Source organism: Xenopus laevis, chromosome 9_10L (assembly GCF_017654675.1).
Source record: "Xenopus laevis strain J_2021 chromosome 9_10L, Xenopus_laevis_v10.1, whole genome shotgun sequence".
Classification (NCBI taxonomy): Eukaryota; Metazoa; Chordata; class Amphibia; order Anura; family Pipidae; genus Xenopus; species Xenopus laevis.
The window spans coordinates 124752301-124779606 of NC_054387.1; the positions used below are offsets into that span (position 1 = coordinate 124752301).

A 27306-nucleotide genomic window follows, 5' to 3' on the forward strand; every position below is an offset into this window, starting at 1 on the left:
TCCAGTTGGCGCACTCAGTGCAACGCAGGAGTCAGAAACCCTAGTAATGTGCCACCTGTTTTGCGGAAAATAGCTATCTGCTACATTTTGTTTTCCTGAATAAAGTTATTGAGTAAATAAAAAAAAAAAATCTTGATTCTGATTGGTGGGGGCTCCACCCTTTGTTATCAGGCCTCTATTTCCTTTTCCTCATTCCGGGTCCCGCCCTTCTTCTCACCGCACCTATCTTTTCACTGATTGGAAGGCAAAGCTGCGCCTTTGGCCAATCACAGCGCGCCTGTTATTTTTTTCTCCTTCAGCGGTTCTGTGATTCGTCTATGCTGTTCTCATGGCTCACACCTTGTTCTAATTGCATTGGCTGACTATTCTGCTTGTCTGTTCTCTGATTGGCCAGAGTTGGTTCCCTGTCAATCCGGGCCGGTGCGCGTTTCAGCCACCGGCCTGCACCATATCGTAGAGGGAGGAAAAGCTGGAAACTGGGGGCACCAACATGGAATTGCCCCCTGGACGCGGCTTCTCACCTCCGGGACCGCGGCCCGTACCCCCTCCCCGCAAGAGCTCTATGGACCGCCGGACGCTCAGCCCTGTAAGACGAGAGGCAAAGGGTAGCGCGGCAGGTGACGTCAGTGGTGAGCAGAGGGCATTGTGGGAGCGAGGGAGTGATGTCAATGGTAGCGGTGATTCAGTGACTAGGGGGGAAGTTCCTGGAACCCCTGAGAAAGCTGCCCGTGATGGAAGTGAGAAAGGCCACAGGAAGGATGGGAGTGTCACTCAGAGGGTTGTCATAGTGATGCAGAGCAGGGTCACAACATCAGCAGACAAGCAGGGCAGTGATACAACAACAACACCCCAACATGATACCAGGAGTTGTGATGTCCAGCAGCAGCTTCATGAGGGACAAGGGACCCTGCACCATGAGGCGCAAATCATTGTAACTCAAGCAAAGGACATCACAAGGGGACAGGGCCCCAGCGCCACTAATGTGCCGCCACAACAGGACCCAGAGAGACATGGAGTTCTGCCTCAGAGTCTTCAGCGGGAGAATGTGACACCAGACACTCCGCCGCAACATCAAGTCATTCAGTTCATCCTGGAAACAGAGGGCGACGGCCAGATCACTTGTCACCAGGATCAGGAACATCCGTGGATGCCGCAGAAAGACAGCGCAATAGTACGGCAGGATCGCGAGAGCCAAATTAAAGTGCAACCAAATAGGGAGGGCCGAGTGACTGTGCCACAGGGTGAGGTGTTGGAACAGGGTAGTGGGAGCCATGTTGCATCTCCACCACAACCGAGTGTTATCGGACAAGCACAGCAGCAGAAAGACAATAACCTGACTCCACAACAAGACCGTTCAAATAGTCAGAGTTGTGCGTCACAACCACAAGAGGGCCCAAGCCAAGAGACCGTGGCACAGGCAGTCAGTGCCAACCAAGCAGCGTTGCCGTTGGATAGTGCCAGTCCCGTGGCGCTGCAGCAGGATTCTGCCCTAGAAAAGAAACCGCCAGCAAATCCCGAGAATCGTGTAACCGTACAACACAAGATTGTCATTGAGAGGGAGGTGACGGTTGGGCAGGATGGCAGGGCAGCGGAAACCGACAGGGCAGCTCAGAGGCAAGAGGAATGGCAGCAGTGCGGTGAACTTCCCCCATCTCAGCCGCACAGCATGGCGTCAAGTGAAAAGGCACTACAACCAACCAATGTAATTCTTCCACAGGACACCAATATGCAGCCTGATGTCACACAGGTGCAGGATAGTGTTAGGCAAAGTATTGTTAACAAACCTCAAGAGAGCACCACTCAGAAGGAGGGAACGGTGGTTCAGGATGGGGCCGTGCACAGTGTTGGGACTTCTGTACAAAAGCCCTTGTTGGAAAAGAGCAGTCCAACAGATCAACCTTCCACATCCTCAGGACCTTCTCATTCTTCACCTGGAACAGCCCCAGTGGCTGCCCCTTCCCCTATCCGTGTTAATGACCTCTCAAGCCCTCAAAGGAGCATCTCTTCTAAACCCCCTCTCCCCACCCCAATTAGATCAAATCTGTACCCTGGCTCGCAGCTCCCGGGACATGATCAGGATTCTTCCCTCCGGAGTGAAACGGCCTCTCTGTCCAGCTACAGGATGAAGCCTCCAGCTCCAGACACCCTCAGTTACTTGGACTCTGTTAGCCTGATGTCGGGCACATTGGAGTCGCTCACCCTCATGGACGATGCCAGCTCTTTGGGCTCTGATTCCGAGATCAATGGCATGCCGTACCGCAAGACCGACAAATATGGATTCCTGGGAGGAAATCAGTTCAGCGGCAATGGGTCAGTTTTCCTGTGGTTCAATATATTGCATAGATGTTCTGTTATCAAAGTATTGTGCAGGAATAATGATAGCTATACGTGGGCTGACATTGGTGCCAATTTTGCCCTTGCTGTAGTCATGTCGACCGCTTATTAGCCCGTGTGCGGGACTAAAAAAATGGCGTCCCTTTCCAGTAATCCAACTGGAGCTGTGTCCCATATACAAGAGGATCACACCAGGTTTTGGATGTGGCTCTTTCATGGAAAGTCTTGTGTGATCCAATTGCTGGTCAAGCCATCTATTTCTCACCGTGGCTCATTTACAAACACCGGGCAAATGTGCCCCAGAGTAGGAACCCCATGGCAACCAATCAGAATCTACTGAGTGAATTGCCTTCTGCTCTTTATACTAAACATAGTTTTCTGGTTAAGGAAAACTGCAAGTATATGGAGCATCAGTTAAAGGGGTGGTTCACCTTTAATACAGTTGGGAGATTCTCCAAAAAAGGAAATAGTAGATTTATTTGGACATGAGAGACAAAGGGCCTAACTCGTTTCCTGCCTACTGGGGCACTTACTCATAGGCCCAAATAAATGTTTTTTTTTACTAAGTATCTACTATTTCCTTTTTTTGGAGAATCTCAACTGTATTATGCTGTAAATCCAATTGCACCATGACTGGGATGTGCTGTGAATTCTTCTTTTTATTTACTTAAAGGGATACTGTCATGGGAAAAAAAAAAAATTCAAAATGGATCAGTTAATAGTGCTGCTCCAGCAGAATTCTGCACTGAAATCCATTTCTCAAAAGAGCAAACAGATTTTTTTATATTCAATTTTGAAATCTGACATGGGGCTAGACATTTTGTCAATTACCCAGCTGCCCCATGTCATGTGACTTGTGCCTGCACTTCAGGAGAGAAATACTTTCTGGCAGGCTGCTGTTTTTCCTTCTCAATGTAACTGAATGTGTCTCAGTGGGACATGGGTTTTTACTATTGAGTGTTGTTCTTAGATCTACCAGTCAGCTGTTATCTTGTGTTAGGGAGCTGTTATCTGGTTACCTTCCCATTGTTCTTTTGTTTGGCTGCTGGGGGGGAAAAGGGAGGGGGGAGATATCACTCCAACTTGCAGTACAGCAGTAAAGAGTGATTGAAATTTATCAGAGCACAAGTCACATGACTTGGGGCAGCTGGGAAATTGACAAAATGTCTAGCCCCATGTCAGATTTCAAAATTGAATATAAAAAAATCTGTTTGCTCTTTTGAGAAATGGATTTCAGAGCAGAATTCTGCTGGAGCAGCACTATTAACTGATTCATTTTGAAAAAAAAATTTTTTCCCATGACAGTATCCCTTTAATTCTGTTACTATATTTTCTACCATTTCCTTAAATGGTTCACCTTTAGATTAACTTTTTGTATGCTATAGAATAGACAAGTCTAATCAACTTTTTTTTTTTTTTTTTAATTATTTGCCTTCTTCTGACTCCAGCTTTCAAATGGGGGTAGCTGACCTCATCTAAAAAACAATTGCTGTGTAAGGCTACAAATGTATTGTTATTGCTACTTTTTATTACTCAGGTTTCTATTAAGGCCTCTCCGATTCATATTCCAGTCTCTTATTTAAATCAGCGCGTGGTTGCTAGGGTATTTTGGACACTAGCAACCAGACTGCTGAAATTGCGAACTGGAGAGCTGCTGAATGAAAAGCTAAGTAACTCAATAACCACAAATAATAATAATAAAAAAAAAAGGATTCCAATTCCAATATCACTCTCTACATCATACTAAAAAATATTTTAAAGGTAAACAATCCCTTTAATGGAATTCCAATATACATCAATGAAAGTTTTCAGTGGCTTTACTTGTTTGTATATGATCTTGGTATTGAAAGCAGCATCTGCCTGTCTGTTAATGGAGAAGATAAAGCTTAGTGCACTTGGGGGTGCCGGATATTATAGCTGCACTTCCCTTTTGCAATAAGGTTACTGAAGTGTTTAACAGAACTCGGGGGTTCGGCCGAATCCAAAATAATGGATTCGGTGCATCCCTACTACAGAATGAGGTGATTTAACCCCTGCTGTCCTGTAGAATGCACAAAACAAGAGAATGCAGGTTAAAGCATCGTGCTTTGTAATGCCTTCCTTTATATATAAATGTGCAATTGCTGGACACTGGGTGTATTTTCACGTCTTGGAAATGATTTAATGCATAAGGGCAGAGAAGATATGAAATTCCCTATAAGTGAGGGCGGCTTGAACAAGTGATTCACTTGTCGGGTTAAGGCAAAACAGTAGGAATTCCCCCAGTGTGGTGTAATAAGGTTGTTTACCTGCCTGCCTGCTGTGTGTTTAATTCTTTCTAAATTAGGTCAGGGAGCACTTGGTAAGGCTAATGCCACACGTGTCTTAGACTTCTGTACCAGCCCAAGGCAACCACAGCCCTTTAGCAGTAAAGATCTGTGTCTCCAAAGATGCCCCAGTAGCTCCCCATCTTCTTTTCTGCTGTTTTACTGCACATGCTCTGTGCTGCTGTCACTTACTGAGCTTAGGGACCCACTCACAATATTACAGTACATATAGAATAGAAATGTCACAATATAAGGCTGATTAGTAATTAATACACATAATTACTACATGGCAGCACAGAAACCAGTGCAATTAGCATCAAAATCTAATAATCAGCAAACCTGTAGCATCAGCTTATATTACAGGGGAAGCTCATTTTCTGCTGGATAATTAGTGACGAGCCCTAAGCTTAGCTTCTCAACAGCCAATCAGAGCCCACTGAGCATGTGAGTGTCACAGACACTTTCCAAGATGGTGACCCGATGTGATAAGTTTGAAGTCCTGGATCATTGCTGCTATTGACAAGCTGAACTTTTAAGCTGGTGCAATAAATTTAGTATATAAAATATGGCATTTTTAGCCATATAAATTTTTAGGGTTTAGTTCTCCTTTAAAGGGTAGCGACCCCTTTAAGGAATCAGTGGGTCAAAGCTGTACTAGTGCCGTAACCCATGGAAACAAATTTCTCTTCACCCTGGTAGCCAGACTGTAGTTTGAAAAAGAAAGAAAGGTCTATATAAATACACCAGTAAACCCTCAAAGTAATGCTGCTCTGAGTCCTCTGTCAAAAGAAACACAGCATTTCTTTCCTTCTATTGTGTAGAATCAGACTTCCTGTTTTCAGCATAAACTGCTAGGGCTTGAGCATGCTCAGTTTGTTCCTCCCTCCCTCCCTCCTCCTCTCTCTGATGTAATCCAAGACCAGAGCTATGAGTGAGCAGGGAGAGACTCAGGCAGGAAGTGATGTCACACCAAGCTAATCTGGCAGCTGCTATCCTAAACAAACCGAGAGAGCTTCCAGAGCTGTTTACTCGGGTATGGTAAAGCATTCTGCAGAATAAAGAAATAGCTTGCACTATTGTGGCTAATCTGGAAAAAAAACTGATTCAGTAGCTTTCCTTCTCCTTTAAATGGAAGATGAATAGGAGATGGCCTAAAAAAAAAAAACTAGGAACTGTCAATGATCCTAACAACCAGATTATAATGGTTGTATTCTTTCTGTCACTTTCTGATCTATTGTGCAGTAAAGATTAAATATAACATTCTTTCCCACCCCGTGGGGAAGTATGTGAAATGCTCTGTCCAACTGTATGCTTCCAAATTATCCCAGTAAATATATATATATATATATATATATATATATATATATATATATCTCTTGCCGATCCATAAACTGATTTATTACCCTTGTTGTTTTGCAGGGAGAGCGCTCTATCTGTGGATATCTCCCGACAGAGGGAGCTGAAGTGGCTGGACATGTTTAGCCACTGGGACAAGTGGATGAGCCGTCGGTTCCAGAAGGTCAGAATAAAACAAGACATTTGTTTGTGGCAATCACATCCCTTTAGCAGTAAAGCTCTGTAAAGATGCCCCAGTAGCTCCCCATCTTCTTTTCTGCTGTTTCACGGCACATGCTCTGTGCTGCTGTCACTTACTGAGCTTAGGGGCTCACAGTATACAATATTCCAGTGCAGTCTTCATCAGAATGGATTAATAACAGGCCCTGTAGCATCATCATTTACTATAGTCCCCTATGTTTAGCTTCTCAACAGGAGCCCAAAGCACACTGAGCATGTGCAATGCCACTAACACCAACTGATGGCCTAGCAAGATCCAAGATGGGGGGGATGCAGGGTTTAACAAGCTACCTGGGCCAAACAAGCTACCTGGGCCAAACAAGCTACCTGGGCCAAACAAGCTACCTGGGCCAAACAGGCTACCTGGGCCAAACAGGCTACCTGGGCCAAACAGGCTACCTGGGCCAAACAGGCCCATGTGCACAACTTTGAAGACATGGACCATTGCTTTTATAGGGTTGCTGAACCTCTGGGCTGGTATATTAAGTTCTGTGGGTGATGGGCATATGTATTTAGTTATTTTTGGCAGTTCTGAATGAGCTCATGTCTAAAGGGGGGTTTATTTCCCCTTTAACAAAGATGAGAAGATGAAGGGGCTCAGACTGGTGAAGTTTGTATAAAGGAGAGCTCATTGACTTAGAAGTGTTGCTTTTTCTCCAGGTGAAGCTCCGTTGCAGGAAGGGGATTCCGTCCTCTCTTCGTGCAAAAGCATGGCAGCTTCTGTCTAACAGCGAGGAACTTTTAAGGAAGAATCCAGGAAAATTTGATGTGAGTGACTCTGAGTGAAGGTCTTGGGAGAATGTGGGATACGGGAAAGAGAAATATGGTAGAGCAAACTTTTTTAATAATACATTTGTTGTACCTACAGGAGATGGAGCGGCATCCAGGAGACCCCAAGTGGCTGGATGTGATTGAGAAGGATCTACATAGACAGTTTCCTTTTCATGAGATGTTTGCTGCTCGCGGTGGGCACGGGTGAGTCTGAAAAGAGGGAAATGAAGATTCTGGGAGTTGCTTCCCAGGCTATACTAGTGCTTTATTTTAGAGGAAGGCAAGGGCAAGAATGGAAAACTATACCCCCAAAATGAATATTTAAGCAACAGACGGTTTATATCATATTAAGTGGCATATTAAAGAATCTTACCAAACTGGAATATATTTTTAAGCAAATATTGCCCTTTTACATCTCTTGCCTTGAACCACCATTTTATGATAGTCCGTGTGCTGCCTCAGAGATCACCTGACCAGAAATACTGCAGCTCTAACTGTAACAGGAAGAAGTGACTGTTAATTGGCTCATGTGACCTAACATGTTTGTGTGCACCGTGAATCATACAATCCCAGGGGGTGGCCCTTATTTTTGAAAATGGCAATTTTCTGTTTATGATTACCATAAGGCTCATACTACTAAAAAAGTATTTTATTATGAAAATGGTTTATTTACATAAAGCAGGGTTTTACATATGAGCTGTTTTATGCAATATCTTTTTATAGAGACTTACATTGTTTAAAAGATGTGAAATTGGGTGTGGCTAAGAAAAGAGAATAATGGATGAAATGTCTTTCTCTTGAGTCATTCCAGTATAATATTTTTTTTTTCACTTCTATCCTGTAATCTCTTTCATTCCCATTCTTACGCTCCCAGACAGCAGGATCTGTACCGTATCCTAAAAGCCTACACTGTGTACCGGCCGGAGGAAGGATATTGCCAGGCGCAGGCTCCGGTGGCAGCTGTTCTTCTCATGCACATGCCAGCTGAGGTGATTGTCTCCTTTATCTCTTCCCCACCCATTCCCAACCATTCATATCTGGGACCAGTGTCAGACTGGCCCATCGGGATACCAGGAAAACTGGTGTCAGTGGGCCCTTCTGCTTCTAAACGTTTGGCCTATTTCATGGCTGTTCCTTATTTCTATGACAACAAAGAGGCTGAATGAATAAAATAATAGATTATAGTGTATAAATAAGAGTCTAGGAGAAGAGAGGTTGAGCGAGGAGAGGAATAATAGTAGAGTGGGTCCCTTGTCTCAGGTTTTTTGGTGGGCCCCTGGTATCTCAGTTCGACAATGCCTGGGCCTTCTCTTGCTCCACAAACGTTTGGAAACGGATCCGAACACACTCCAGATTATGCAGTCGAGAATGAACCCCTTTTATCATGCCACCAAAAAAAAAAAATCTATGTTTCGGGGGGGGGGGGGGCGGGGGGTAGTGGCTCCCTCCCTTCTTTAAGGGATACTGTCATGGGAAAAAATTTTTTTCAAAATGAATCAGTTAATAGTGCTGCTCCAGCAGAATTCTGCACTGAAATCCATTTCTCAAAAGAGCAAACAGATTTTTTTATATTCAATTTTGAAATCTGACATGGGGCTAGACATTTTGTCAATTTCCCAGCTGCCCCATGTCATGTGACTTGTGCTCTGATAAACTTCAATCACTCTTTACTGCTGTACTGCAAGTTGGAGTGATTATCACCCCCTCCCTTTTTCCCCCCAGCAGCCAAACAAAAGAACAATGGGAAGGTAACCAGATAACAGCTCCCTAACACAAGATAACAGCTGCCTGGTAGATCTAAGAACAACACTCTAGTAAAAACCCATGTCTCACTGAGACACATTCAGTTACATTGAAAAGGAAAAACAGCAGCCTGCCAGAAAGCATTTCTCTCCTAAAGTGCAGGCACAAGTCACATGACTGGGGCAGCTGGGAAATTGACAAAATGTCTAGCCCCATGTCCGATTTTAAAATTGAATATAAAAAAAATCTGTTTGCTCTTTTGAGAAATGGATTTCAGTGCAGAATTCTGCTGGAGCAGCACTATTAACAATAAGAATTGTATCCTGATGAAGGGAGGGTCCCGAAATGTTGATTTTTTTGGTGGCATAATAAAAGGGTTTCCCTCCCTGACTGCATAATCTGGAGTGTGTGCGGATCCGTTTCCAAATGTTTGTGTTGCTAGGGGACCCTGCCGGGCCAACGGAGGACCAGCACCACAATTGCAGTATTGGTGAATTACAGGTGTGCGGCGGAAAAATGACACTCCACCACTTCTTAGTTCATGTATTTGTGTATTTTGCCTTCCCATTGAAACTAATTGTACAACCTGTTCTGTTATTTTTGGCTAAGGTAACTGCCCACAATACTTCCTCATTCCTCTTTCATTCCTACCAATGAAACTGACATTCTCTTGTTTTTTTACCATCCCCCATCAACACTCATCTACCCTTGCTTTGTGTTTTCTCTTTCTCTGCTCCATCTTGCTACGGTTACGCACGAGCACCCCCTGATTTGTTGTTGGGTTTCAGAGTTGTCCCTTTCTTGTTCCTTCCTGGTTACACACAAACCCATTTTTATTTGTGTAGCATCAACACTGGGCAAATTTGCCCATGGGCAGTAACCCATGGCAACCAATAAAAGTCATTCATTGTTCTACTTGCAGCTGGCTTCAAAAATCTAATCACTGATTGGTTGCTATAGGTAACTGCCCATGGGCAAATTTGCCCAGTGTTGATAAATGAGCCCCGTTGTCCTTTCCTCTTGCCCTGACATTTACATGGGAACCACTTATTTTTATTGATAGTGGCATCGTTTCTCCACCCCCTGCTCATTCTTGTTTTAAAGGAGAACTAAACCCTAAAAATGAATGTGGCTAAAAATACCATATTTTATTTTCTGAACTTATTGCACGAGGCTAAAGTTTCAGCTTGTCAATAGCAGCAATGATCCAGGACTTCACTTGTCACAGGGGGTCACCATCTTGGAAAGTGTCTGTGACACTCACATGCTCAGTGGGCTCTGATTGGCTGTTGAGAAGCTAAGCTTAGGGCTCGTCACTAATTATCCAGCAGAAAATGAGCTTCCCTGGCTGTTATATAAGCTGATGCTACAGGTTTGCTGATTATTAAATTCTGATGCTAATTGCACTGGTTTCTGTGCTGCCATGTAGTAATTATCTGTATTAATTACTAATCAGCCTTATATTGTGACATTTCTATTCTATGTGTACTGTATATTGTGAGTGGGTCCCTAAGCTCAGTAAGTGACAGCAGCACAGAGCATGTGCAGTGAATCAGCAGAAAAGAAGATGGGGAGCTACTGGGGCATCTTTAAAGACACAGATCTTTACTGCTAAAGGGCTGTGGTTGCCTTGGGCTGGTACAGAAGTCTAAGACACGTGTGGCATTAGCCTTACCAAGTGCTCCCTGACCTGATTTAGAAAGAATTAAACACACAGCAGGCAGGCAGGTAAACAACCTTATTACACCACATTGGGGGAATTCCTACTGTTTTGCCTTAACCCAACAAGTGAATCACTCGTTCAAGCCGCCCTCACTTATAGGGAATTTCATATCTTCTCTGCCCTTATGCATTAAATCATTTCCAAGAAGTGAAAATACACCCAGTGTCCAGCAATTGCACATTTATATATAAAGAAAGGCATTACAAAGCACGATGCTTTAACCTGCATTCTCTTGTTTTGTGCATTCTACAGGACAGCAGGGGTTAAGTCATTCATTCTGTGGTAGGGATGCACTGAATACACTATTTTTGATTCGGCCGAACCCCCGAATCCTTCACAAAATAGTCTATTTGCATATGCTAATTGCACTGGTTTCTGTGCTGCCATGTAGTAATTATCTGTATTAATTACTAATCAGCCTTATATTGTGACATTTCTATTCTATGTGTACTGTATATTGTGAGTGGGTCCCTAAGCTCAGTAAGTGACAGCAGCACAGAGCATGTGCAGTGAATCAGCAGAAAAGAAGATGGGGAGCTACTGGGGCATCTTTGGAGACACAGATCTTTACTGCTAAAGGGCTGTGGTTGCCTTGGGCTGGTACAGAAGCACAAAACAAAATGTACAACATCTCTAGCTATTTCTTGAGTTAGGCTTTAGTTTTCCTTTAAGTGTATTACCCATGACTCCTTTTCTTTGTCTAGTGAGTCATACTTTGTCTACTGCTTCTTCAAACTCTTCACCGTATCACCTATTAACCCCTTATCTTTGTCTACTGAGTCATGGTTTCGCCACTGCACCTTTTACTCTAACCTTACGACTCATTAACCCCTTCTCTTTCTATACTGTGTCTCACTTTTCCCCTATTACTCTATACTCCTTAGTCCTTTCATTTTTTGTAAAATATCAAATTTTTTTTGGTTGTTGTTTCAGCAAGCCTTCTGGTGTTTGGTTCAGATCTGTGATAAATACCTACCAGGATATTACAGTGCTGGGTTGGTAAGTGCACTTTCTACCTTGTATCCCACAGTATGCAGCATTTCTCATATCTCGTTCTACTGTTTCTTTCTCATGTTCCACCCTGTACTGCTTTCCCACATTATCGATGATTATTAGTATTCTGCATTATTCTCTTCCATACTCTGCTCTGTATTAAAGGGGTTGTTCACCTTTGAGTTGACTTTTAGTGTGATGTAGAGTGATATTCTGAGACAATTTGCAATTAGTTTTATTATTTTTGAGTTATTTAGCTTTTTATTCAGCAGTTTGCAATTTCAGCAACCTGGTTACTAAGGTCCAAATTGCCCTAGCAACCATGCATTGATATGAATAAGAGACTGGAATATGAATAGGAGAGGCCTGAATAGAAAGATGAGTCATAACAAGTAGCAATTACAATACATTTGCAGCTTTACAGAGCATTTGTTTTTTTTAGATAGGGTCAGTGACCCCCATTTGAAAGCTGGAAACAGTCAGAAGAAAAAGAGAAAAAATTAAAAACGATACTAAATAAATAATGAAGACCAATAGAAAAATTGCTTAGAACCGGCCATTATATAACATACTAAAAGTTAACTTTAAAGGAGAAGCAAAGCTACCAAAGCAGTTTATTGCCAATAGATTAGCCACAATAGTACAAGCTATAACACTATATTTATTCTGTAGAATCCTTTACCATACCTGAGTAAACCACTTTAGATACTCTCTGTTTGTTTAGGATAGCAGCTGTCATATTAGCTTGCTGTGACATCACTTCCTGCCTGAGTCTCTCCCTGCTCACTCATAGCTCTTGACTCAGATTACAGCAGGGAGGGAGAGAGGAGCAAACTGAGCATGCTCAAGCCCTAGCCCTGGAGGTTTAAGCTGAAAACAGGAAGTCTGATACAGAAGCCCATGAGTACACAATAGACAGAATAAAAATGCAGTGTTTCTTTTGTCAGAGGACTCAGAGCAGCATTATTTCGAGGGTTTACTGGTGTATTTAAAAGACCTTTCTGAAAAAGCTTACTTACTTTTAGCCTTTCCTTCTGCTTTAAAGGTGAACCACCCCTTTAACATTCTTCTCTGCTAGTTCCCTGAGCTAGAACTGCAGGAGTCTATGAGCTGTGCACATGTCACAGTCTATGCATATTCTTCATATCCCACACTCTCTATATATCAGTCACGGCCTTCTTATTGGTTCATTACTCAGTCTCTTGTTCCTTCACTGACCTGTAGGAAGCGATCCAATTAGACGGGGAGATTTTCTTTGCCCTCCTGCGTAAGGTGTGTCCCATGGCCTACCGGCACCTGAAGAAGTTCAAGATTGACCCCATCCTTTACATGACCGAGTGGTTTATGTGCATCTTCTCCCGGACCCTGCCGTGGGCATCAGTGCTGCGTGTCTGGGATATGTTTTTCTGTGAAGGTGTGTATGTGTGGGGGGTGAAATAGTATTAGTATACATAGCAAGAAGATTTCTTTTACTGATACATTTTAATGCAGACAATATGTTAAAGGGATACTGTCATGGCAAATCTTTTTTTTTTTTTTTTTTTTTTTTCAAAACGCATCGGTTAATAGTGCTGCTCCAGCAGAATTCTCAAGAGTAATGTCAGATTTCAAAATTAAATATGAAAAAATCTGTTTAGACATATTGTCAATTTCCCAGCTGCCCCCAGTCAAGTGACCTGTGCTCTGATAAACTTCAGTCACTCTTTACTGCTGTACTGCAAGTTAGAGTGATATCACACTTCTCCCTCCCCCCAGCAGCCTAACAACAGAACAATGGGAAGGCAACCAGATAGCAGCTCCCTAATACAAGATAACAGCTCCCTGGTAGATCTAAGAACAGCACTCAATAGTAAAATCCAGGTCCCACTGAGACACATTCAGTTACATTGAGTAGGAGAAACAACAGCCTGCCAGAAAGCAGTTCCATCCTAAAGTGCTGGCTCTTTCTGAAAGCACATGACCAGGCAAAATGACCTGAGATGCACCTACACACCAATATTACAGGTAAAAAAAATACACTTGCTGGTTCAGGAATGAAATTTTATATTGTTGAGTGAATTATTTGCAGTGTAAACAGTGTCATTTAGAAATAAAAACTAGATCATAAAAATCATGACCGAATCCCATTAATGAGGAACCCATTGTAAGTGGTATATTAAGACTATATATATAGATATATATATATATATGGTATAACTAGGGTTGCCACCTTTTCATAAAATTTCCACCGGCCGGTGGTGGGGGTCGGATCAAAAGGGGCGGTCTGTGACACAAAAGGGCTGGCTGTGACATAAAATGAGTGGTTTGTGACTTAAAAGGTGCGGCTGTGACATAAAGGGTACGGGCTGTGACGTAAAGGGGACGGACTGTGACGTAAAGGGGACGGGCTGTGGCGTAAAGGGGACGGGCTGTGACGTAAAGGGGACGGGCTGTGACATAAAAGGGGTGGGGCCATGGTGCGAGATGGGCAGAAGGCGGAGAAATGGTGAGTTTTGAGCGGATTGGGAGTGGGCCAAGGGCTTTTGTTAGGGGTATTACAAATTTAATGGCAGCTACATTGCCGGTAAACTTGTAATGAATTTGTAATTTGTAAATTTTTTACCAGCTAGGCTGGTAAAATGCCGGCCGGGTGGCAACGATAGGTATAACCAGTCGTAGATGGGGGAGGGACAAGTTTAATGTGACTTGAGGGGTGGGACTATCCGAACAAATGTTCTTCCTGTATAACCTGCCTCTGTTCTGTCTCAGGGATTAAAATTGTGTTCCGCGTGGGTCTGGTTTTACTGAAACACACTCTGGGCTCCGTGGACAAGTTGCGCAGTTGCCAGGGGATGTACGAGACCATGGAAAAGCTGCGCAGTCTGCCGCCACAATACATGCAGGAGGATTTCCTGCTTCCTGAGGTAAGTGCTGGGAAATATAGCGGAGTGTTGCTGCTGATTTCACTGCCGATTCATGCCGGCTCATTGCACAAATGAAAGCAATATGAAATGGTGAATCACAAAGAGCATCTTGAGAATTATCCCTGGCATTGAGATTATACACAGGGGCTTCATTATACAGACCTGACTTACTCCTTTTTACCTGCTTTTCCTTTCATAGGGATTGTGATCAATTGCCTTCAGTTGTCAACACTAAGATTTATCAGATTTTTTTTTTTTTATGGTCAAAACTGTCAAATTCGACTAGGGAGTTAGACAAATTAGATCACAGTTTTTTTAAAAATTCGAATTCGATTTTCGAGATTTATCATACGTCGGCCCTTTAAAAGGGTGGTTCTCCTTTAAGTTAACTTTCGGTATGTTAGAGAATGGTTAATTGTAAGCAACTTTTCAATTGCTCTTCATTGTGTATTTTTTTTTTTTATAGATGCCTTCTGCTTCTGGCTCTTTCCAGCTTTCAAATGGGGTCACTGACCCCATCTAAAAACAAACACTCTGTAAGGCTAAGAATCTATGGTTATTGATACTTTGTATTACTCATCTTTCTATTCAGACCTTTCCCTATTCATATTCCAGTCTCTTATTTGAATCAATACATGGTTGCTAGGGTAATTTGGATTCTAGCAACTAGATTGTTGAAATTGCAAACTGGAGAGCTGCTGAAAAAAAAGCTCAATAACAAAAAAATACAAATAATAAAAAATGAAAGCCAATTGCAAATTATCTCAGAATATCGCGCTCTACATCATACTAAAAGTTAACTCAATGGTGAACTACCCCTTTAAGACTGGAATTCGACTATTAAAAATCCACCTAAAATCTGCCCAATTGCTGTTGGTCGATGGGAGACGTCCAGGGATCAATTTGGAGTTGTTTGCAGCCTTCCTAACATTCTAGTTATTTTCGGAGAAAAAACTTGAATTGAGTTTTTCAAATTCAAATTGAATTCGATTCGAGTTTTCTGGTCGATTTAATTCATCTGAGTTTGAAAATTTTGCTTTTTTTAAAATACATTTTGATTCGTTGAATTTATGGGAGTTTATGGGAGTTTTTAAAAACTCACATGAATTCGAGATTCCATACCATTTCCATTACCATTTTCCTTTCTTATAAATTGACATGATTTAGCCTGGATGGTATAGGCCCTATAGGAAACTCACTAAACTGAGATTGCTGGCTTTCCTTAAAGGAGAACTAAAGCTTAACTAAAGAAGTAGGTAGAAATGTTATACATGATGTTTTGTGCTTCTGTACCAGCCCAAGGCAACCACAGCCCTTTAGCAGTAAAGATCTGTGTCTCCAAAGATGCCCCAGTAGCTCCCCATCTTCTTTTCTGCTGATTCACTGCACATGCTCTGTGCTACTGTCACTTACTGAGCTTAGGGACCCACTCACAATATACAGTACACATAGAATAGAAATGTCACAATATAAGGCTGATAGTAATTAATACAGATAATTACTACATGGCAGCACAGAAACCAGTGCAATTAGCATCAGAATTTAATAATCAGCAAACCTGTAGCATCAGCTTATATTACAGCCAGGGAAGCTCATTTTCTGCTGGATAATTAGTGACGAGCCCTAAGCTTAGCTTCTCAACAGCCAATCAGAGCCCACTGAGCATGTGAGTGTCACAGACACTTTCCAAGATGGTGACCCCCTGTGACAAGTTTGAAGTCCTGGATCATTGCTGCTATTGACAAGCTGAAACTTTAGCCTCGTGCAATAAGTTCACTATATAAAATATGGCGTTTGTAGACATATTCATTGGAAGGGTTTAGTTCTCCTTTAAATACTGTACCTGTGTCCTTGTAGTGATGGAGATCTCTTCTACCTCGCTCCACCGATCCCACCCCTTTGCTAGTTTTATTTATCAGTTTGTTGTGGCAACACTTCAGCTGTAGAGAAAAAAACGTGAGGTCAAACCATTTCCATAGAGGGCGTTTCCAGATGGGTGATTTTATGTAGAACCACTTGGCTGTGCCCACGCAACTGTCTCTGTTTGTGTTATGATTGAATGTGGCCTCCGCAGTTGTGCTCTGATTTGGGAGATTTTGGGAGAGTTGCAGGTTTGACCTCTGCTTCTGCCTTTGTCTTCTGCACCCCTCTTGTTCATCAACACGATTTTCCATTAAAGGAAAGAGAGTTAAGGTTCGAATTGTACATTTTAAGTCAAAACTCACAAAGTTGAGCTGGGAATAATCTAAACTCAAATTCGAATTTGAGATTTATCATACCTGGACCCCGGGAACAACTCGAATTCGACTATTCGCCGCCTAAAACCTGGCGAGTTCATGTAGAAGTCGATGGCAGAGGTCCAGTGACCCATTTGAACATGTCAATAGCCTTCCTGACGTTCTAGGTTTTTTCAGAGAAAAAAACTCAATTGGAGTTGAGTCAAATTCGATTTGAGTATTCAGGTCGGTAATATTCGTTTGAGTCATAAGATACTATTCGAATTTCAAGGTCATTCAAGTTCATTTGAGGTAAAAAAAAACTCTTAACATTCCACCTTTGATAAATCAGCCCCTTATGATGTAAACAATGATATTCTGAGACAATTTACAATTGGTTTTCATTTTTTATTATCTGTGGTTTTTTAGTTATTTAGCTTTTTATTCAGCAGCTCTCCAGTTTATAATGTCGGCAATCTGGTTGCTAGGATCCAAATTCCCCTAGCAACCATGCACTGATTTGAATAAGAGACTGGAATATGAATAGGAAAGGCCTGAATAGAAAGATGAGGAATAAAAAGTAGCAATAACAATACATTTGTAGCCTTACAGAGCATTTGATTTTAGATGGGGTCAGTGACCCCCTTTTGAAACCTGGAAAGAGTCAGAAGAAAATGGCAAATAAATAAAAAAACAACATACAAAATAAATAATGAAGACCAACTGATAAGCTGCTCTATAACAGCAGCCCTATAACATACTTAAGGTTAACTTTAAAAGGGCGGTTCACCTTTAAATTAACTCTTGGGGTCAGATTTATCAGGGTTCGAATTGTAAATTTGAATTCGAATTTTCAAGTTGGGTTTTTTAGTTAATGTAAATTAAGGTTTAGTATGATGTAGAGAGGGATATTCTGAGACAATTTGCGATTGGTTTTTATTTTTTATTATTTGTTGTCTTTGAGTTATTTAGCTTTTTATTCAGCGGCTCTCCAGTTTGTAATTTCAGCAATCTGGTTGTTAGGGTCTGAACTGCCCTAGCAACCACACATTGATTTGAATAAGAGACTGGGGTATGAATAGAAGGTCTGGGTAGAAAGATGAGTAATAAAAAGTAGCAATAACAATACACAGCCTTACAGAGCATTTGTTTTTAGATGGGGTCAGTGACCCCCTATCTGGGAGCTGGAAAGAATCAGAAGAAGAAGGCAAAATCATTGTAAAACTATAAAAAAAAGAAAAAATGAAGACCAGTTGAAAAGTTGCTTAGAATCAACCATTCTATAACATACTAAAATGTAACTTAAAGCTCAGCCACTCCTTTAAAGGGGAGTTTTGCTGTTTATATGCAAGAGCAGGGGGTCTCTGGTTACAATATGGAAATTCCTCAGTACAATATGGGCAACAGAAATTCATAGGTATTTAACATCATGATCTTATCCAATCAGAAACACCCTATTGCTCATTGCACCCCAAGATCTAAGTGGCGCCCTTAGTGTTTTTGTATTGAGTCACAACCCACAATAGTTCTATGTTCCTATTAGTCACCGCTCTTCCCTAAATTCCAACACTTAATGGATCTAGAGGAACCAGCTCCCACGTTGAACCGCATTCAAAGCCTCACGGGGAGTGTCAGACCACTTCTTTAAGAGAAACAATGGGAGGAAACCTGTTCAGTTTTAAGACCTGTGGCTTTAAATATACAAACTGAAAGCTGAAGCAAATGCAAAGTGTTCATTGTGATACGGCAGTTGGTTTAAATGAACCAAACAATTGTCACAGATGAATAAATATCATAAGGAAAAGATGAAGCGCTCTCAACCTGTGGTATCTCTGCACAGACTATGAGCAAAATTAGGGGACTGTTCCTGCTGAATTGTGCTTAGTACAGGGGATACATATGCTGCAATAGTTTTATGGGATCTCTCTGTACAGACTATGAGCAAACCTAGGGGGCTGTTCCTGCTGAATTGTGCTTAGTACAGGGAATATCTATGCTGCCATAGTTTTATGGGATCTCTCTGTACAGACTATGAGCAAACTTAGGGACTGTTCCTGCTGAATTGTGCTTAGTACAGGGAATATCTATGCTGCCATAGTTTTATGGGATCTCTCTGTACAGACTATGAGCAAACTTAGGAGACTGTTCCTGCTGAATTGTGCTTAGTACAGGGAATATCTATGCTGCCATAGTTTTATGGGATCTCTCTGTACAGACTATGAGCAAACTTAGGGACTGTTCCTGCTGAATTGTGCTTAGTACAGGGGAATACCTATGCTGCCATAGTTTTATGGGATCTCTCTGTACAGACTATGAGCAAACTTAGGGGACTGTTCCTGCAGAATTGTGCTTAGTACAGGGGAATACCTATGCTGCCATAGTTTTATGGTATCTCTCTGTACAGACTATGAGCAAACGTAGGGACTGTTCCTGCAGAATTGTGCTTAATACAGGGAATACCTATGCTGTCATAGTTTTATGGGATCTCTCTGTACAGACTATGAGCAAACTTAGGGGCTGTTCCTGCTAATACTATATCTGATGTTACGGTTACCAGCCATTTTTTTTATCTAGCCGCACCCCCCAATGATGTCACTTTCTTGCCTCCATCTTGTATAAGGCTCATCACAGCAGGGCTACAGGAGGTATAAAGGTGACTGAATCCAGAGAATAAAGAGTCTTGTACAAATACAAAGGGGAAAATATATTTTGTGGCCCTTGAAAAGCACAAAGTATTTTTCTGCAAATATTTTTACCTTCTTACTGTAAAGAATCCGTGTGTATGGGAGCAACATTTGCTGCTTTGAGAAGCTTTAAAGGAACAGTTCAGTATAAAAATAAAACATGTTTCTAATATAGTTAGTTAGCCAAAAATATAACGTATAAAGGCTGGATTGACTGTTGTGTAATATAATAGCCAGAACACTACTTCCTGCTTTTCAGCTCTCAGTAGTCAGTGACTGTAAGGAGGGCCACATGGGACATAAATGTTGCTTTTGAATCTGAGCTGAATGCTGAGGATCAATTGCAAACTCACTGAACAGTTATGTCCCATGTGGCCCCCCTTATGACTAACTCAGAGTTAGAGAGCTGAAAAGCAGGAAGTAGTGTTCTGGTTATTATGTTACACATCCAGTCACTCCAGCTGTTATACATTACATTTTTGGCTAAATAACTATATTAGAAACATTTTTTATTTTTATACTGAACTGTTCCTTTAGCTTGAGTCATGTATGCTGCTGCAGTCGGTTTCCCAAACTGTACCTGTTACCCACTCACCCCCCTACCTACACCTGCTGCTCTGCAGGGCCCCACTATGTCCTTGCTTTACATCCCAGCCAATCACAGCTCTGCCAGCGAGTAGCACTTCCTGTAAACTGAGCTGTACATGTGTATTGCAAGGCGGCAGGACACAGACAGGGGAAGCTAATCAGTAAGGTGCTGTGCTGGGATTAGGTGCACAAACTGATTTCTTCTGCTTTGTGGTTTGAATAACCAGAAAGCTGCATTTGCAGCCATCCTCTGTGTTATTAAAGGACAAGTAAAGCCTCAGTTACCGGGTTGATGCTTACCCAGTACAGGTATGGGATCTGTTATTCAAAATGCTTGGGATCAGGGTAAGGCGTCTTTCCGTAATTTGGATCTCCATACCTTAAGTCTGCTAGAAAATCATGTAAACATTAAATAAACTCAATAGGCTGGTTTTGCCTCCAATAAGGATTAATTATATCTTAGTTGGGATCAAATACAAGGTGCAGGTATGGGACCTGTTATCCAGAATTCTTCAGACCTGGTTTTTTTTTTCCCGGATATCGGATCTTTCCTAAACTGGATCTCCATATTTTACGTCTACTAGAAAATCATGTAAACATGAAATAAACCCAATAGGCTGGTTTTGCTTCCAATAAGGATTAATTATATCTTAGTTTGGATCAAGTACAAGTTACTGTTTTATTATTATTACACAGGAAAAAAAGAAAATCATTTATAAATATTTTGGATAAAATGGAGTCTATGGGGGACGGCCTTTCCATAATTCGGAGCTGTCTGGATAACTATACCTGTACTAAGGTGCTGGAGGCTGGGGAAAGCTGCCAACGGCCCCGTCTACTTTGTATTCACCCCCTACGCTCTTTACACAGGATATCTGCAACAAACACCAGTATAACCAGTATAACCAGGCGTGACGTGTCCGTAGAACTTTACACCAGTGCTGTCCAATATCTCCCATGTACTCTGCCCATCAGCAAGGGATTATATATGTGCAGTTTATAGGGAAGCAGAGAGCCCTAAAATAACCTTGAAAGTGTTTGTCCTATAGCAAATATAATACTAGGGAGCGATTGCCTTAATCTGCCGCAGTGAAGGGCAAACGTTTGTTGTGTGTGATAACGAATGATTCACTAAATCCGTCGTTTTTATGGTAAGTCAGGCCTTGAGTCACACCTTTTACTATTGCACCAATAAAAAAACAGAAAAAATGGGCTTTGTCCTCGGGTCTCCCCAACCATAAAGGAGTAAATTCCCCTGTGATTTTTATTATTCTGGTGCAGTCAGATATTAAAGGAGTGGTTCACCTTTAAATGAACATTTAGTATATGTAGAGAGTGATACTCTGAGACCATTTGCTATTGGTTTTCATTTTTTTTTATTATTTGTGGGGTTTGAGTTATTTAGCTTTTTATTCTGTAGTTCTCCAGTTTGCAGTTTCAGCCATTTGGTTGCTAGGGTCCTAGCAACCATGCATTGACTTGACTAACAGACTCCGATATGAACAGGAGAGGATCTGAACAGAAAGATGAGGAATAAAAAGTAACAATAAATGTGTAGCCTTACAGAGCATTTGTTTTTAGATGGGGTCAGTGACCCCTATTTGAAAGCAGGAAAGAGTCAGAAGAAGAAGGCAAATAATTAAAACCATTTATACAAAACAAAAAATGAAGGCCAATTAAAAAGTTTTAGACAGCTGTCCACTAAAAGTTGTTTTTCAGCATCTGGAGGGTTTCAGACGGCCCTTTAAAAGGTTTGTTCACCTTTAAATTAACTGTTAGTATGATGGAGAGAGGGATATTCTGAGCTAATTTGCAATTTGGTTTTCGTATTTTATTCTTTATAGTTTTTGAGTTATTTAGCTTTTTATTCAGCAGCTCTCCAGTTTGCAGTTTCAGTAATCTGGTTGCTAGGGTCCAAATTCCCCTAGCAACCATGCACTGAATTGAATAAGAGACTGGAATATGAATAGGAGAGGTCGGAATAGAAAGAGGAGTAATAAAAGGTAACAATAACAATACATTTTTAGCCTTGCAGAACATTTGTTTTTCTATGGGGCAAGTGACCCCCTTTTGAAAGCTGGAAAAAGTCAGAAGAAAAAGGCCAAAAATTAAAAAACTATTAAAAAAAATAAACAATGAAGAGCACCTGAAAAGTTGTTTAGTACTGGCCATTCTATAACATACTAAAAGTTAACTGAAAGGTGAATTTAATTGACATTTTGGGGAAGGGTAGTGTTTTATGTTGTGGGCTGAGGCTGGTGTTCCTCATGTGGGTGCGTAGGTGTGACAGTTGGGTGCGTAGGTGTGACAGTTTGGGTGCATGCTGCTGGGTGTTAAAGTTTACCTTCGCTTCCCTTTCTCTCCTTATTGCTGCACTTCCACACACCGTATCCAGGGCCACTTCCCGTTATGTGGATGTTCATTATGTACGTTGTGTTATTTGTGTGTCTGCTTTCAGCTTGTGGCTCATACTGTGAACCCCGGCCACGACTGTCATTCACAATAGTCCTTGGCAATATCAGTGGCGTAACTAGATCTTACTGGGCCCCACAGCAAATTTCAGGCCCCAAAAATGTCTAGAGATTGCCCTGTTTTACCAATATTTATTGACATTAGGGATGCACCGAATCCACTATTTTGGATTTGGCTGAACCCCCGAATCCTTCGCGAAAGATTTGGCCGAAAAACCGAACTGAATCCGAATTCTAATTTGCATTTGGGAAGGGGAAAACATTTTTTACTTTCCCTCCCCACCCATATTTTGCATATGCAAATTTGGATTCGGTTCAGCAGAATCCGAATCCTGCTGAAAAAGGTAGAATCCTGGCCAAATGCCAAACCGAATCCTGGATACGGTGCATCCCTAATTGAAATTACTCATTAATACCTCCTGGGGCCTCTCTCTCTCTCTCTCTCTCTCTCTCTCTCTCTCTCTCTCTCTCTCTCTCTCTCTCTCTCTCTCTCTCTCTCGAGGAGTACTGATATCATCAGTTATAAACAGTGACTAGTGATGTCATCAGTTATAAACGGTGAGAGTAGTGATGTCATTTCTGTCACATGACTCACTAAAACTTGTGTATTATAAAAAAGTATCCCCTTTTGCAAAATATGAGGATCGTAGAAGTCACCTCGGAGTTTCATGACCTGTATAAAAACACTCAGCCTTCCGCCTCAAGCTTTTATATGGTCATAGAACTCCTCTAAGTTATAATTTACAAGAGGGGGTACTTTATTCACTATATAATACACAAAAGCCATGACTATCTTGTAAATGATATCCTTATAAACTGTGATCAGTGATGTCATCAGTTATAAATGGTGAGTAGTGATGTCATTTTTGTCACATGACTCACTGAAACTTGTGTATCATAATAAATAAAGTAACCCATGTTGCAAAATATGAGGATATTTGAAGTAACATTGGAGTTCCATGACCTGTATAAAAACACTCAACCTTCGGCCTCGTGTTTTTATATGGTTATGAAACTCCTCGGTGACTTACAATATCCTTATTATTTACAAGAGGGGGTACTTTGTTCACTATATATCTCTGTCATTAGATGTTACGGCACTTATTTTCCATCCTCTGTCTCTGTAGATCAGCGGCCTTCCTATCACGGACGTGCTGATTGAGCGAGAAGGCACCACCCAACTGCGGAAGTGGCGTGAGAATCGAGGCGAGTTACAGTACCGCCCCTCTCGCCGGTTACACGGAGCTCGTCAGATCCACGAAGAGAAAGTCAGGCTTAACCCATCCCTCAGCGGCAGCCGTCTGAGCCTCTCCAGCCTCTCCAGCTTCCGTCGCTACTCCCCACCCCCGACTGCTGCTCTGCTTCCCGAGTCCGTGGTGGTATCTGAGGGGCTTCGTCCAGCCCTGCCTTCCCCGACCTCCAACAAAACCCAACTGGTCCCTCCTAAAGAAAGCGGGAAGAAAGTCAAGGTGAAGCAAAGAGAACAAGAGAAGCAGAGAGAGAGGGAAGAGAAGGAGGAGAAGGAACGGGAGCGGAAAAGAGAGAAGGAGGAGAAGCTGAAGGAAAAGGAGAGGGAGAAGCTGCGAGAAAAAGAGGAGAAGCAGAGGGAGAAAGAGCAACGAGTTCAGAAGGAGAAGGTCGAGGGGAAGCAGAAAAAAGAGAGGAAGTTTTCTTTTCGGCGCAAAGACCCATCCACCCCGGCAACGGATGCCCCGAAAAAGACTGGGAAAGGGGCAGCGGACAGTGCAGCAGGGGCAGTTCATGACACATACTTTTGAAGGATTCTTTCCCCCCTACCCTTTGACTTGGGGGGCTTCACCCCTGTATAAGGCAGCAGAGCCTGGCGCTGGAATGCAAACCAAGTCCTTACCATAGAGTCTTACTGAGAGACATCCAGCACTACTCCCAGCTCCCGACATATCCACAGGAGGGGGCTCTCCCTTAGGGGGGCCAGGGCTGTACCAACAATAGGGGGAAGAGGTGTGTGTACTTTCACCACACATGGGAGGAGCTGAGCTAAGACTTGCCCCCCCCAATTATCTGTTAATGTATACAGCCATGCAAATAGGACATAGGGGTGTCCTGCAGGAAACCGCAGAGAAGGAGAGTTGTCCCAAATACATTCGTTTTAATGCTCCTCGTGGTTTTAAAGGGGTAAAGTGGGAAAGCTCCTCCTAGTTGAATGTCCAAGAAGGGCACATGTGTTGGACCAATCTCCTCTGCATATAACACACACACTCAGTGCATATAAACTTATATCTATAACTAATACCCCTCTATGCTCTCTGGTGCAAATTAGGAATCTGGAGATTCTCATAGGATACCACTTCCCACTGGAAGCTTTCCCTGATCCCCCCAATTCATTATATATATATATAAATATATCCTTCTCTTCCTGCACCTCACCCTCTTGCTTGTGCAACCGACTCCCCTCTTCACTCCTTTCTCTCGTGCACTTGCACCCGGCAGCCTGTCCTTGTTTACAATGCGTGTGCAGCCTGTTCCACTTGCCGTCTGTAGGCCTGGGGTAGCCACGTGCTCCGCATGTAACTGGGGTTGACCACCGACTGCTCCGCACGCATTTCAGGTTTTTGTTTGTTTTATTTGTGTATATATATTGGTCACGTGGCTTCTTGTTTTTAAATGACTCCATGTGCCGTAATCCCAAAGCTCTGCACTAACTGTACAGGCTCCAGAGCAGCTCCACTCCTCCTCTTCCCCCCCATTGCAGCACGCAGAGCATCATTTCCATAAGTTAAATGCCATTTAGCAGTGCAGAGCGTTAAGCAGAAAGTGTTCTGCCATGGTTTGTACCTGTGCCCCAGAGGAGAGGCTAAATCTGCACTTTCACTGATTTGCCAAGTAGAGCAGACTTTATTGATGCATCTGGGGAGCGCAGTGGGCGGGGCTTGGTGCCAGTTGCCTCAATGAAGTGCATTTTATCTCTATGCTTTTCCCTGATGCTCTGCTCTGATATGATTACACACTACTCTGCTGCTCAGCTCTCACTTCCCTGTACTTTGCTTCCCTACTCATTTCACTTCTAGGTGGATTTCCTGCTTAAAGCTATTCCGGTTTCTTCATATCCCCAGTCTTCTTCCGTCACACTTCTCTCAGAGGCCCCAAATGTTTATCAGGTAGGGATGCACCGAATCCACTATTTTGGATTCGGCCGAATCCTCCGTGAAAGATTCGGCCGAATACCGAACTGAATCAGAATCATAATTTGCATATGCAAGGATGGGAAGGGGAAAACATGTTTTACTTCCTTGTTTTGTGACAAAAAGTCACTCAATTTGCATATGCAAATTAGGATTTGGATTAGGTTCGGCCATGCAGAAGGATCAGCATAATCCTGCTGAAAAAGGGTGAACCCCAAACGGAATCCTGGATTCATACATCCCTATCATCAGGGCACGTGCCCTCTGCCAAAGTTCCTGGTTTATAGGAGCCAAGGGCCATTAATGAATGGAGTAGAGGTCGGGGCAGCTGTACAGTCACTCTGCTGTCTGACAGTTGCAGGATACACAGCACTGTGTATATCTGAGATACGTTAGTGGAGGCATTTCACCGCTCGCACATTCACCACCGCTCTTGTCTGTTCCTCTCACGTTGCTTCTTACACTCCAAAAACGCTACTCGCGGTGTCTCCCGGTTGTCCACCATTTTAATCCCATCGGCACAGGGGGTGTGGCCTGCATGTTACTCTGTGTCAGTCCTGGAGAACCGCCAGTCAGTTGTAGTTGATGATTTCCCTGTAAGAGTTCTAGACTGTAGCTTCGTTCAGCCGTGGGAACTGTTATGTTGCCCAAGTCCAACCCACTTGGTGCCATTGTATTAGCCCGCGGGCTTGTTCTTACCCTCCTCTGCCCGGACGCAATGCCCAACATGTATGTAAACTGCCCTGCATGTCCTACATATACATTGTACTGTGCATGTAACATACAGACTGCTCTGCAGCCTCTCCAGCACTGATGGATGGAACTGGAATATTTTGTTGTAATATTATGTATTTGTCAGAAAAAAAAACCCCTGGGGTGCAGCGTGGGATTAAGGTGGCGCTCCCTGTCCTGCTGCCACTCTTACCCTTTCTTTACGGCATCATTATAAAAAAAATTAACCCTTACCTGTGTGTCTTGATAATTTGTGTGATTTCATTATATTTTTTTAAAGAGAACGTCATCCCGGGGGCCTGAAAAGATTTGTCTGAGATGCCCACTGAATATGAAATCATTTTTGTAAAATATAAAGTGACAGAGTGGTTCCCTAACCTGTAGAACTCAGTCTACAGCCTTTAAATGGACACAGAACCCCTCAGTGACTTCTAATATCCTTATCATTTACAGTAGGGGGTACATTATCCCTTATAATACATGAGTGATACTCAGAGTTCCCTGTATAACTCAGCCTGCAGCCTTGTTTCTTTATATGGTCACAGAACAACCCCTCAGTGACTTCTAATATCCTTATCATTTACAGTAGGGGGAACATTATCCCTTATAATACATGAGTGATACTCAGAGTTCCCTGTATAACTCAGCCTGCAGCCTTGTGCCTTTATATGGTCACAGAACAACCCCTCAGTGACTTCTAATATCCTTATCATTTACAGTAGGGGTACATTATCCCTTTGAGTATCACTCATGTATTATAAGGGATAATGTACCCCTACTGTAAATGATAAGGATATTAGAAGTCACTGAGGGGTTGTTCTGTGACCATATAAAGGCATAAGGCTGCAGGCTGAGTTATACAGGGAACTCTGAGTATCACTCATGTATTATAAGGGATAATGTACCCCCTACTGTAAATGATAAGGATATTAGAAGTCACTGAGGGGTTCTGTGACCATATAAAGGCACAAGGCTGCAGGCTGAGTTATACAGGGAACTCTGAGTATCACTCATGTATTATGAGTTCCCTGTATAACTCAGCCTGCAGCCTTGTGCCTTTATATGGTCACAGAACCCCTCAGTGACTTCTAATATCCTTATCATTT

General features: G+C 42.4%; 1 protein-coding gene across 1 annotated transcript; it reads left to right on the forward strand.

The window, feature by feature from the left end:
* Positions 1-280: 280 nt before the first annotated feature.
* Positions 281-26433, forward strand: LOC108701719 (TBC1 domain family member 10B). Its single transcript, XM_041577306.1, has 9 exons — positions 281-2310; positions 6060-6159; positions 6876-6983; positions 7084-7190; positions 7861-7975; positions 11386-11451; positions 12670-12859; positions 14194-14348; positions 23435-26433. The coding sequence occupies exons 1-9, from the start codon at positions 491-493 to the stop codon at positions 24083-24085; spliced, it is 3312 nt and encodes a 1103-aa protein (XP_041433240.1). The 5' UTR covers positions 281-490; the 3' UTR covers positions 24086-26433.
* Positions 26434-27306: the final 873 nt, after the last annotated feature.

Excerpts from the sequence above, each read along its gene's own strand:
- LOC108701719 (XM_041577306.1), top strand. The coding sequence starts at position 491 with ATGGAATTGCCCCCTGGACGCGGCTTCTCACCTCCGGGACCGCGGCCC. Across the intron at positions 7,976-11,385 it reads TCATGCACATGCCAGCTGAG|CAAGCCTTCTGGTGTTTGGT; the intron begins GTGATTGTCTCC and ends TTGTTGTTTCAG. Across the intron at positions 12,860-14,193 it reads GGATATGTTTTTCTGTGAAG|GGATTAAAATTGTGTTCCGC; the intron begins GTGTGTATGTGT and ends GTTCTGTCTCAG.